Source organism: Oncorhynchus tshawytscha, linkage group LG13, assembly GCF_018296145.1.
Source record: "Oncorhynchus tshawytscha isolate Ot180627B linkage group LG13, Otsh_v2.0, whole genome shotgun sequence".
Lineage (NCBI taxonomy): Eukaryota > Metazoa > Chordata > Actinopteri > Salmoniformes > Salmonidae > Oncorhynchus > Oncorhynchus tshawytscha.
Genome location: NC_056441.1, coordinates 24112234 through 24124283, shown reverse-complemented (window position 1 = coordinate 24124283; position 12050 = coordinate 24112234). Strand labels below are relative to the sequence as shown.

The following is a 12050-nucleotide window of genomic DNA, read 5'->3' as shown; positions in this document are numbered from 1 at the left end:
GGGGTGGATGGGGAAACAGAGAGATGGGGTGGATAGGGCAACAGAGGGATGGGGTGGATGGGGAAACAGAGGGATGGGGTGGATGGGGAAACAGAGGGATGGGGTGGATGCAGAAACAGGGGAGATGGGGTGGATGGGGAAACAGAGGGATTGGGGTGGATGGGGAAACAGGGGGATGGGGTGGATGGGGAAACAGAGGGATGGGGTGGATGGGGAAACAGAGGAGATGGGGTGGATGGACAAACAGGGGAGATGGGGTGGATGGGGAAACAGAAGGATGGGGTGGTTGGGGAAACAGAGGGATGGGGTGGATGGGGAAACAGAGGGATGGGGTGGATGGGGAAACAGAGGGATGGGGTGGATGGGGAAACAGAGGGATGGGGTGGATGGGGAAACAGAGGGATGGGGTGGATGGGGAAACAGAGGGATGGGGTGGATGGGGAAACAGAGGGATGGGGTGGATGGGGAAACAGAGGATTGGGGGATGGGGAAACAGAGGGATGGGGTGGATGGGGAAATAGAGAGATGGGGTGGATAGGGAAACAGGGGATGGGGTGGATGGGGAAACAGAGGGATGGGGTGGATGGGGAAACATGGGAGATGGGGTGGATGGGGAAACAGAGGGATGGGGTGGATGGGGAAACAGAGGGATGGGGTGGATGGGGAAACAGAGGATATGGGGTGGATGGACAAACAGGGAGATGGGGTGGATGGGGAAACATGGGGATGGGGTGGATGGGGAAACAGAGGGATGGGGTGGATGAGGAAATAGAGAGATGGGGTGGATAGGGAAACAGAGGGATGGGGTGGATGGGGAAACAGAGGGATGGGGTGGATGGGGAAACAGAGGATGGGGTGGATGGGGAAACAGAGGGATGGGGTGGATGCAGAAACAGGGGGATGGGGTCGATGGGGAAACAGAGGATTGGGGTGGATGGGGAAACAGGGGATGGAGTGGACAGGGAAACAGAGGGATGGGGAAACAGAGGAGATGGGGTGGATGGACAAACAGGGGAGATGGGGTGGATGGGGAAACAGAAGGATGGGGTGGTTGGGGAAACAGAGGGATGGGGTGGATGGGGAAACATGGGGATGGGGTGGATGGGGAAACAGAGAGATGGGGTGGATGGGGAAACAGAGGGATGGGGTGGATGGGGAAACAGAGGGATGGGGTGGATGGGGAAACAGAGGGATGGGGTGGATGGGGAAACAGAGGGATGGAGGGATGTGGAAACAGTGTTATTACATAGGTGGTGCTAAAGACAGTCTGGAAGATGTGCATAGCAACCAAGAGGAGGCCGCCAACATTAAAGGTAAACAATGGAGTAATTGGGAGATGTAGCCGTATTTGTTTATCAAGGACTTTTGTCTTCATGACTGGCTGATACATGAATAAGAATTGAAGGTCACTGTATACACTGTGAGAATTTGTCATTAGAATGAGCTCTGTTTCATGCTCACTCTCTGTAGAGAAAAGGTCTGACTGCATATTGTATAGAACTATCGCTGTAGCAAAAAGACCATCACGCTTCAGTACCCTTTGAACATTGTCAACAGAGTGCAGTAGCTATATTACCAGTCATCATCATCAATGCATGGATGGTAAAGGGGAAAGCTGCCATCTAGTGTCCAGACAAATATGGGCATATCCCCATAACAATAGACAATGAAGGAGAATTATTAAGGCACTCTTTATTGACGTAATTGAACATGTAAAACTGTCAACCAACACAAAAGCCACTTAGGTGTAAAGGGTTTGCCAGCGTTAAAGTCAGATCATTATTGGATCATCATTCTACTCTGTGACATGGAATGGTATTGATACATCACTGGTAAGACATCTGTGGAAACAAAGGGAACATAAAAATAATGATAATGTAATGTTCAAATGATAGCAAGAATACACAACTTAACAATAACGCATAAAGAAGCCCTTAATATTGTGTTTTCTACCCATGGCCATACCTAAATAATAATAATATGACATGTATTGTTCAATAAGGTGGTCCCATTTCAACATGAGAGTGCATTTTTAAAATTACTACAGTGAGGGATGAAATTGTTATTTCAAGAATATTCAAGGCTTACATTTTAAATAAGAGAAGGATTTGCGCAAACGACAGACAAAGAACAAAGAACAAAAAAAGAAAAGAACACCACAGCTAATCCAAATACAACTCAATGGCTGCATTTACACAGGCAGCCCAATAGTGATCATTTGCCCAATTATTGGCCATCTGACTTGTTAAAAGACCCGTTATTGGCAAAATATCAGAATTGGTCTGCCTGTATAAACACAGCCAATAGACTGTACATCATATGCACACCCTGTATACTTCAGCCTCCCCTAGCCAAATAGACCTCATTGGGTCCATAGTAACAATCCTTCCTTAGACTCCAGTCCAGCTGCCTGTTGGGTAAAGCATTCATCCCCACTAACCCCTTTCTCTCTAATCTGGACATCATGGCCAATCAGTAGTACTGCTGATTTTTAAAAAATCATTCTCCTTTAACCAGGGACTGATTCAGACCTCAGACATCAGGTGAATGGAATCAATTCAGTTTAATATTCAATAAAACTTTATTATTAATATCACTGAACTCTGGCCAATCAGTAACATTCATCAATGAATCAATACTACCCAGTAGAAAAGAACACCAGCAGTCCATCTCATTCCTGGTTGCAGGATGGTGGTCCCTCTGAGGATGTGGAGGGACAGTTCAGCTGGTCTGGCGCTGAGGGACCGGGACACCCTGATGACACCATGCGCTCCTCTGCCTTCAAACACAGCTCTGCCAGGAAGCTGGCTGTCTCCTTCACCATGTCACTCTCCTCATCTGGGCCCAGGATAAAGAGGAGAGGGGTAAAACAGTCTAAAGTTGACCTTAGAGGGCGAAACAAAGCCAAACAAAGTATGTAACAAGCTACAGTAGTAAAGTAGGCTATAGAGGCCGGTATACCGAATCCAGATTAAGCCAATTCCTTGGTTAAAAAGCATGTCTGAAGCACTATAGTATAGCTGCAGTAGGTACAGGGGGGAGAACAAGTATTTGATACACTGCCGATTTATGTAGGGGTCTGTAATTTTAAACATAGGTACACTTCAACTGTGAGAGACGGAATCTAAAACAAAAATCCAGAAAATCACATTGTATGTTTTTTAAGTAATTATTTTGCATTTTATTGCATGACATAAGTATTTGATCACCTACCAACCAGTAAGAATTCCGGCTCTCACAGACCTGTTCATTTTCTTTAAGAAGCCCTCCTGTTTTCGACTCATTACCTATATTAACTGCACCTGTTTGAACTCGTTACCTGTATAAAAGACACCTGTCCACACACTCAATCAAACAGACTCCAACCTCTCCACAATGGCCAAGATAAAAATGACAGACCTCTACATGCTTTGTAAGTAGGAAAACCTGCAAAATCGGCAGTGTATCAAATACTTGTTCTCCCCACTGTATATTGTATGTGTTTTCAACAGATAGGAGTGTGTAGTTTACCATTGAGCTCCCTCAGCCTCGGGGCATCCTTCTCCTGCAGTCCTTTACAGATCTTCTTATGGGTGAACCAGTGGAGTCGCTGACACATCAGGCCACAGTACGTCACCTGTAGTAGTAGTAGTAATAGGAAGCATTTATTAATCATTTTATAGGCATTCATAATGGTGTATTCATGGACGTTATCATTAAGTGTAACCAAAGTAATAAAGAGGGAAATGATTGAGAGAAACCCTGTGCTTGTGGTCGGCGGTGGTTTTCGTACCATTTTGCAGAGGGAGCATCGCTTCTCGGCCCCCCTCTCTCCACACGTAGCACAGAACTCAGCGTCTATGAAGGCCATCTTACCCGTGAGAGCCTGGGTTAGCACCGAGAATGCTGTCGGGTCGTTACCCTGGAGACAAGAGAAGCAGTGGAACATTGAACAGTAAACATTCCCATAGAGAAAGTTATTTTTACTAACATCAATTGTCAATCAAATCAGAATTCATTGAACATGATCATGAACTCCTTAAAAAGGTACAATGCAGCCATTTTTATCTCAATACCAAATCATTTCTGGGTAACAATTAAGTACCTTACTGGGATTGTTTTAAATTAAAAATCAAAAAGAAACAAAAATAGTTTCTTAGCAAAAATCTATTTCTCAAGCGATAATTTGGCTAGGATTGTTTAGGAGTTTTTTGCAATAACTTTTGTTATTGACCAAATACTTATTCTCCACCATAATTTGCAAATAAATTCATTAAAAATCCTACAATGTGATTTTCTGGATTTTTTTTCTCTCATTTTGTCTGTCGTAGTTGTAGTGTACCTATGATGAAAATTGCAGGCCTCTCTCATCTTTTTAAGTGGGAGAACTTGCACAATTGGTGGCTGACTAAATACTTTTTTGCTCCACTGTACATAAGTATTCAGACCCTTTGCTATGAGACTCAAATTGAGCTCAGGTGCATCCTGTTTCCATTGATCATCCTTGAGATGTTTCTACAACTTGATTGGAGTCCCCCTGTGGTAAATTCAATTGATTGGACATGATTTGAAAAGGCAAACACCTGTCTATATAAGGTCCCACAGTTGACAGTGGATGTCAGAGCAAAAACCAAGCCATGAGGTCAAAGGAACTGTTCGTAGAGCTCCGAGGCAGGATTGTGTCGAGGCACAGATCTGGGGAAGGGTACCAAAACATTTCTGCAGCATTGAAGGTCCCCAAGAACACATTGGCTTCCATCATTCTTAAATGGAAGAAGTTTGGAACCACCAATGTTTTGAACCGCCAGGCCAAACTGAGCAATCGGGAGAGAAGGGCCATGGTCATGGAGGTGACCAAGAACCTGATGGTCACTCTGATAGAGCTCTAGAGTTCCTCTGTGGAGATGGGAGAACCTTCCAGAAGGACAACCAACTTTGCAGCATTCCACCAATCAGGCATTTATGGTAGAGTGGCCAGACGGCAGCCACTCCTCAGTAAAAGTCACATGACAGCCTGCTTGGAGTTTGCCTAAAGGCACCTAAAGACTCTCAGACCACGAAAAAACAAGATTCTCTGGTCTGATGAAACCAAGATTAAACTCCTTGGCCTGAATTCCAAGTGTCACGTCTGGAGGAAACCTGGCACCATCCATACGGTGAAGCATGGTGGTGGCAGCATCATGCTGTGGGGATGTTTTTCAGCTCAGGGACTGGGAGACTAGTCAGGATCGAGGCAAAGATGAATGGAGCAAAGTACAGAGAGATCCTTGATGAAAACCTGCTCTAGAGGTCCCAGCACATCAGACTGTGACAAAGGTTGACCTTCCAACAGGACAACAATCCTAAGCACACAGCCAAGACAACGCAGGAGTGGCTTCGGGATACATCTCTTTAAGGTCCTTGAGTGGCACAACCAGAGCCCGGACTTAAACCTGATCGAACATCTCTGGAGAGACCTGAAAATAGGTGTGCAGCAACACTCCCCATCCAACCTGACAGAGCTTGAGAAGATCTGCAGAGAAGACTGGGAGAAACTCACCAAATACAGGTGTGCCAAGCTTGTAGCGTCATACCCAAGAAGACTCGAGGCTGTAATCGCTACCAAAGGTGCTTCAACAAAGTACTGAGTAAAGGTCTGAATACTTATGTAAATGTAATATTGCAGTTTATTATTTTTAATGAATTAGCAAAAATTGTGTGTGGATTGATGAGTGGAAAAAAACTATTTAATCAATTTTAGAACAAGGCTGTAACCTAACAAAATGTGGAAAAAGTCTAGGGGTCTGAATACATACAGGCACTGTATGTAACCTTCAAACAAGCTGTTATTGGCAGAGAGGTTTGAAACTTCATTTGTTGTTGGTCTATTGAAGTAACTGTCCAGTGTTTCCAGATGTCTATGAAATATGACCTATAATTAATTTCAATATAGAGTGAAATAGTTTTCCTTACAAAAAATGATAATTAATTATGTTAAAAATAATTAATTTTCTGTGTTGGAATGGTGTGGGCGTACCCGATCTACAGAATGGTGTGGCCGTATACCGGTCATTAAAAATATTAATGCGAGTAGACCACTGATTGGTCAGCTCATTGTTTCAAAATTGATTGAGAATATATCAATCTGTTTGAAATACAGGTTTGAGGTGGATTTTTTTAAGTGTTTAAAAAAAAATCCTATTCATGTTTTGGCCACAAATACGAGTACAGGATTAGTCAACAACATCATTTATGAATAAATTCACAGAATCTGAACTTTAAAAAAAGTGAGATTTTCACTGGACAGTTACTTTACCTTGGCGTTTTAATGTAAGCTTTAATGTAAGCTTTTAATTTAAGCTTGCGGGATCAGGTGGCTTTGCAAGGCTAACTTTAACTTATGCCACCTGGTGATGTCACCAGGCAGGCCAAAACTCCACCCATGCAAAACGTGCTGTCTTTTCAAACAGCTCTTACACTAAAAGGGTATTATCGTAATTTTCAAAAATTCCCAGTATTATTCCAACCTCATAGTGTGGAAATGTACAGTATATAAAACACAGGAAATCACGTTTTGGACTGCACTGCCCCATTAATATGTAAATGTAACATTTAAAAAATGTTGCGCAACCCAATCAATCTTCAATTGGTTAATTTCCCGAGAGGACTAATTAAGTGAGTCCATAACTGAGTCCATAGGAGGAGCCTTACATTGGATAAGACCTAAGTCAAAGGAAAGTTTGAATCAATGAATGACAGGAAGCTCACTCACAATCTCCACTGGTGCGATGCTCCTGACCAGCTGCTGTAGTAGTGCGGCTTCACAGTAGGGAAACTTCCTGATGCAGTCTCTAATGAACTTCTCCTGGTACTGAGGAAAACCATCTCCATCCCTCCCCTTCAACAGGCTGAGAGAAGAGACACAAATTAAAACAATGTAAAGAACTGTCTATACAGTTTACATACAATATTCATGCAATATACAGCACTAAAAAATAAACTATGAAACACAATTAGCACCCAATGGTTAGTCTTGGAATTTTGTGCAATAACAGAAAAATGTATTGGACAGTTACCGGTTAGAATGCCAGCAATGCAATCAATCAATCACATCCACCACTGTCAAGAAAAACAAGATGATGTACTGGGAGTGACACACACACAACACACACACACACCTCTTGATGAGCACATCTAGCTTGTCATCACGGTCCAGAAGGAAGGCCATGCATTTCTGCAGCACATAGCTAATGTAGTGCATCTTCATGGCCAGGACTTCATTCATATCCTGCTGCTTCACACACTGCTCACACAGCAGATCCATGACATGGTAACACTTCTCTAATGCTCCCACATCCACCAGCAGAGGGTTCTCCCTGACCAGCATCACCAGCTAAGAAAGGGGGGAGGTGTGGAGGAAAGTGTTATGGAGAATATTAGAAAGAGAGAGAGATAGAGAGTTAGAAAGAGAGATTTAGAAAGAGAGAGAGAGAGAGAAAGAGAGAGAGAAAGAAGAAGAGTACAACGCTAATATCTAATGACCCCACAATTTGAAAAGAAGGAAGAAAAAGAAAGAAAGAAAGAAAGAAAGAAAGAAAGAAAGAAAGAAAGAAAGAAAGAAAGAAAGAAAGAAAGAAAGAAAGAAAGAAAGAAAGAAAGAAAGAAAGAAAGAAAGAAAGAAAGAAAGAAAGAAAGAAAGAAAGAGGCCTGGTTGCTCCTCACCACAAGTGCCATTCCATCATATCCCAGTATTCCTAGTTTGCTGTTTATTATATACTGTAAGACTATAACACTATGTATCCTGCTGAACTCCCATAGCGAAGGCTACTCTGTGAGACCGGGGCCATGAGGGATAGGGGATATGAATGTCTCAGCTCATGTTCTAGAGAAGAGATTCCACACCTCAAACAAAAAGACACTTTCCAATGCCATGTTTCAACAAACTGAAGTCTTATGATGTAAAGAATCAGTATCCATCACAGAGACACAGTGGCAGAAACTATAGATTACGTACTGACTGGTCACTTTGCAATGCTACTGAATAAACACACGCTCCTATGACTTCATAACTGTCTCGGAAAAATACTTAGCAATAACTAAGTTGCAATCTCATCTAACCGACGTATGACAGCCACAAGGTGTGTGCAGTTGGTTAGACTAGCCAAAACAGTTCGGAATTTTCTTGTACATTGGTGCACTGCCCCGACCGTAACATGACTTTAAGTAAGCATTTCGTTGGACGGTGTATTCCATGTATATCCTGTACATACGACTAATAAAGCTTCAAACTTTAACCATGACTTTAGTCAGCAGGCTGATATAGCAGAGGTCTGAGAGTGTTACAGTGGCACCCCTCTCTGTGTCCTGCGTTCACATCCAGACAGATAGATAAATTTAGACAGATCTAAAGCGGGCAGCGGCACCACGGGCGTGTGACTGCAGCGGGTGAGGGTTGATCATGCAGAGAATGGAATTCAAAAGGACAACTAGGCTGTCCAAGCCATAGTTGAATTACAAAAGAATAGGGGGACTTGGGGGGAAGGTGGTGGCAGCTGGGTATTCCATAACAAATCAGCCTTCCATCCTACCCCCCAACAAAATGCTAATATCAAGTGTGCACCCATCCCCACTTTCATTATTGCCAAAGATATCAATGTGCACTAAATCGGGGATATGGTGCCATTTCAGGGAAGCAGCCTTAGATTACTGGAGAAACGGAGTAAACCAAAGCCTATTGGGTTCCAGGAAACTATACTGGCCATCTAAAGTGTCTTAGCAACACGATCAAGCCACTCCACTTCCCCAGAGTCAGATGATCTAATATATACATACCATTTGTATGTCTCTGGGGCAGTTTGAAGGAAGTTGATGGTCATTTCTACTAGCTGCTCCTGTAGATCTCAAGTCATTGCGCTAACGCTAGTTAGAAATGGCTTCAGAAACTATCTTCAACTTCTTTCCAACTGCACGCAGAGACATACAAATATTATCCATGAGTTCATATGACTCTGGTCTCTTTAATGCATTTTAATTCTCTATTTTACATAAACACTTGCACTAAAAGCAATCTCATAGAGTGTGCAGTGCACAGAGGTTTAAGGAGAGGATTGTTTTTTAAAAGTTAGATAGGAACCATTTAGAATTCAATGTAGAATATAACATCTCCACCTTGACAGGGTTGAGGTTGGAGGTCATGATGATCTTGTGAAGAGGTCCAGCCAGTTTGGGAGGCAGTTTGGCTTCTCGCTCCAGCCCCTGGGGTCTAGTGTAGTACTCGAGCCGCGCTCGAGAGAAGAAGTTGTTGATCACTGTCACACAGTCATGCTGGCCTGAGAGGTGGGACAATCGTCATCATCAAAATGATCATCACCATCATCATCATCATCTTCATTTTCATAATCATCATAATAAACCCAAAAGTTTGGGACAATGGGACTGATATCAGGGCTGTGGTTAATTTGGTTTTCAATTCAGCCTATTCAGAAAAAGTCACAAAAAAGCTGGGTATTTGCAGGAAAAGACTGTGTGAAAGAAGTTTAAGGCGATCACTTCTTTACCCACGAAAGCAGCCATCTGAGCAGCCGTGCGACCTACTGAATTGACCAGGTCTGTCTCTGCACCTGCATCCAGCATCATGGAGGTTATGTCTGTCTTTCCTGGGATAGGACAAGTTATGGCAAAGTCCAATTTATTTTATTACATTTTAAGTTTATTAAGTTTATTAAATTCTTATATGGTGCTTATAAATGAGTTATTTATGGATTATGAATGTGTTATGAAGTCCTTTTGTAGGTACCCTTCAAATAAAATATGACCAATATCAAAATATTGTCTAAATTACAGTATATGCTGTATGAAAAAGGATGCCTGCCCTGGACTAACCTGAGAGTCCAGCAAACATGAGGGCTGTGTATCCATAATCATGTTCATTACAATTGACGTCTGCCCCGTGCTGGAGCAGCAGACTGCACATGTCTGCCTGGCCCTTGTATGCTGCATGCATTAGGGGAGTCATTCCATACTGAGGGGAGACAGAAAGGATCATACTATCATTTAGGGTACTGATTCTACTGGTATTCACCTGGTAGCCTACTTGAAACAGCTTCTTTTAATGAATACTAAAGAAACAAACATGTAAATCATTGGTTATGACTGTTTAATTACCATAGTAAATACCTGGTACTTTTTGCACTGTAAAATAAAGTGCTATGGAAGTAAGGCAGGAAGAGACAGTTACTGTTACATGTTTATCCACACAATACTCAAACGTGACAATTATGTCAGCGCTATACTGTATAGAGTTAGGCCAGGCTGAGACTGAGTGCGCATATACTGTCAAGATCTGCTGCTCCATCTGATTTTGACAGACTGAACACACTTCTGCCACCTTTTTCCCCCCTTTTTTTTTGCTCCCACACACACACACACACCCACACACATAACACACATACATACACATACACACATATACACACAGACGTGGTCTGAAGTAGTCTGTGGGTTACATCTAGTGGCTGGAGTACTACATCCTGCACTCAAGAGTCTCAGCCATATGTCTACATAACAATGGAAAACATATGCTGCAGGCCTTCACCCACAGAATGTTATATATGTCTCCATGGCTACACCATCCCAATAACATCACTATTTACTTTGTGTCAATAACGCCCTATAGGTTTGTCAGACTTATGTCAAAACTATTAGTGGTCAAGCGTAGGGGATTTTTGTGAAATAGACTTTTAAGTGACATTTATGCGTTTTACTGTTCTAAACATCTCAGGGATATCGTGGCTAGTGTATGAATTGCTGTAAGCTAACTTGTACACTGATATATTGGGGAAGAGAATGACAAATCTCATCTTAGCATTAACTAATGACACAAACAACACAGGTAACTTTGTCAGAGTTTTCAACGACAAGACTCAATAGCCCCCATCCATACAGTACCTCATCCAGACAGTACCTTATCCATACAGTACCTCATCCATACAGTACCTCATCCATACAGTACCTCATCCAGACAGTTGACTCTGACGTCCTTGGACCCCAGTAGCCGTGCAACCTCCTGCACATCACCTGGTTCACACAGAATAGAGATTTTAGATATCAAATGAAACATGCAATACCTCTTATTAACAATATATCATGCAATTTGTATAAATGATCTGCGCAATTTCACTTTATCTCCCCATAGGTACAATGAGGTTTTTGCAAGACACTGTGAATGTGAAAAACAGGTGCCCTCCAGCAGTTTGGTATAAAATGTTTTAATTTGTCATAATGTGTGTTGGTGATGTATGGGAAGTATTGGAATTATTACTATAACATTATTACATCAAAAATGTAGCCTACTGATAATGCATTAATGCCTGAAGAATTTGTTTGATCATATTTTCACATTCAGAGTGTTTAATAGTCACATGTACAGAGTTGCAGGTGTGATTACAGGGTACAATAAAAGTCTTAGGCTTCGAGCTCCAACATGCAGGACTAAGTGAAACAAAATAATGAAAATGGTCATGAAAAACAACACTGTAAATAGAAATGGCACTATATACATAAAAACAACTGTGGCAGTGATGACTAAACAAATGTCAATTGGGCTGGAGGCAGATTGTTGAGGGAGTGAAGTGGAATGACCATAACGGGAGCATGACCATTGAGTGAAATAAAAACTATAACAATTGTATTTTCTAAAAGTAATATAAAAAAGTAATACAACAAGTAATATTTGTGTGACAAATGAAGACATTACTGTAACAACATGCATTGAACAAAGGTGAATAACAGAAAAGTGTTTACAAAGTCAGCCAAAAAAATAAATAAGAAACTTACCTGCAGCAATAACCTGTAATATTTCTCGCTCAGCTGCTGAAAGATCTCCTTTCTTGGGAGCAGCCATTCTCTCTGTTGTTAAAATTGTATTTATATTTTCTCAATTCACAAGTGTTGACGAACAATATCTTGCTGTGGATGTGTGTTTATCCCAAAATCGTTACACCACTTGGCAGGCACAGGCGTGACGAGAGTAAAAGGTGATGGCCTTGACCAAATGTATAATAAATATGTAATTGAAGGGAAGTTAAACCATC

The 12050-nt window shown here is 42.0% G+C and overlaps 1 protein-coding gene across 2 annotated transcripts; it reads right to left on the bottom strand.

The window, feature by feature from the left end:
- Positions 1-1688: 1688 nt before the first annotated feature.
- LOC112265890 (ankyrin repeat and MYND domain-containing protein 2-like) lies at positions 1689-12000 on the bottom strand. 2 transcript variants are annotated; one of them, XM_024443426.2, is made up of 11 exons: positions 11794-12000; positions 10970-11034; positions 9841-9979; positions 9516-9614; positions 9127-9287; positions 7137-7351; positions 6731-6866; positions 3773-3901; positions 3511-3616; positions 2643-2838; positions 1689-1841 (listed from the first exon to the last, which is right to left on the bottom strand). In XM_024443426.2, exons 1-10 carry the CDS (start codon positions 11858-11860, stop codon positions 2672-2674), a joined length of 1284 nt encoding a protein of 427 aa, XP_024299194.2. In that variant the 5' UTR covers positions 11861-12000; the 3' UTR covers positions 1689-1841; positions 2643-2671. The 2 variants fall into 2 exon arrangements, with proteins under 2 accessions (XP_024299194.2, XP_024299193.2); XM_024443425.2 differs by having other exon boundaries at positions 1689-2838.
- Between the last annotated feature and the right edge of the window lie 50 nt (positions 12001-12050).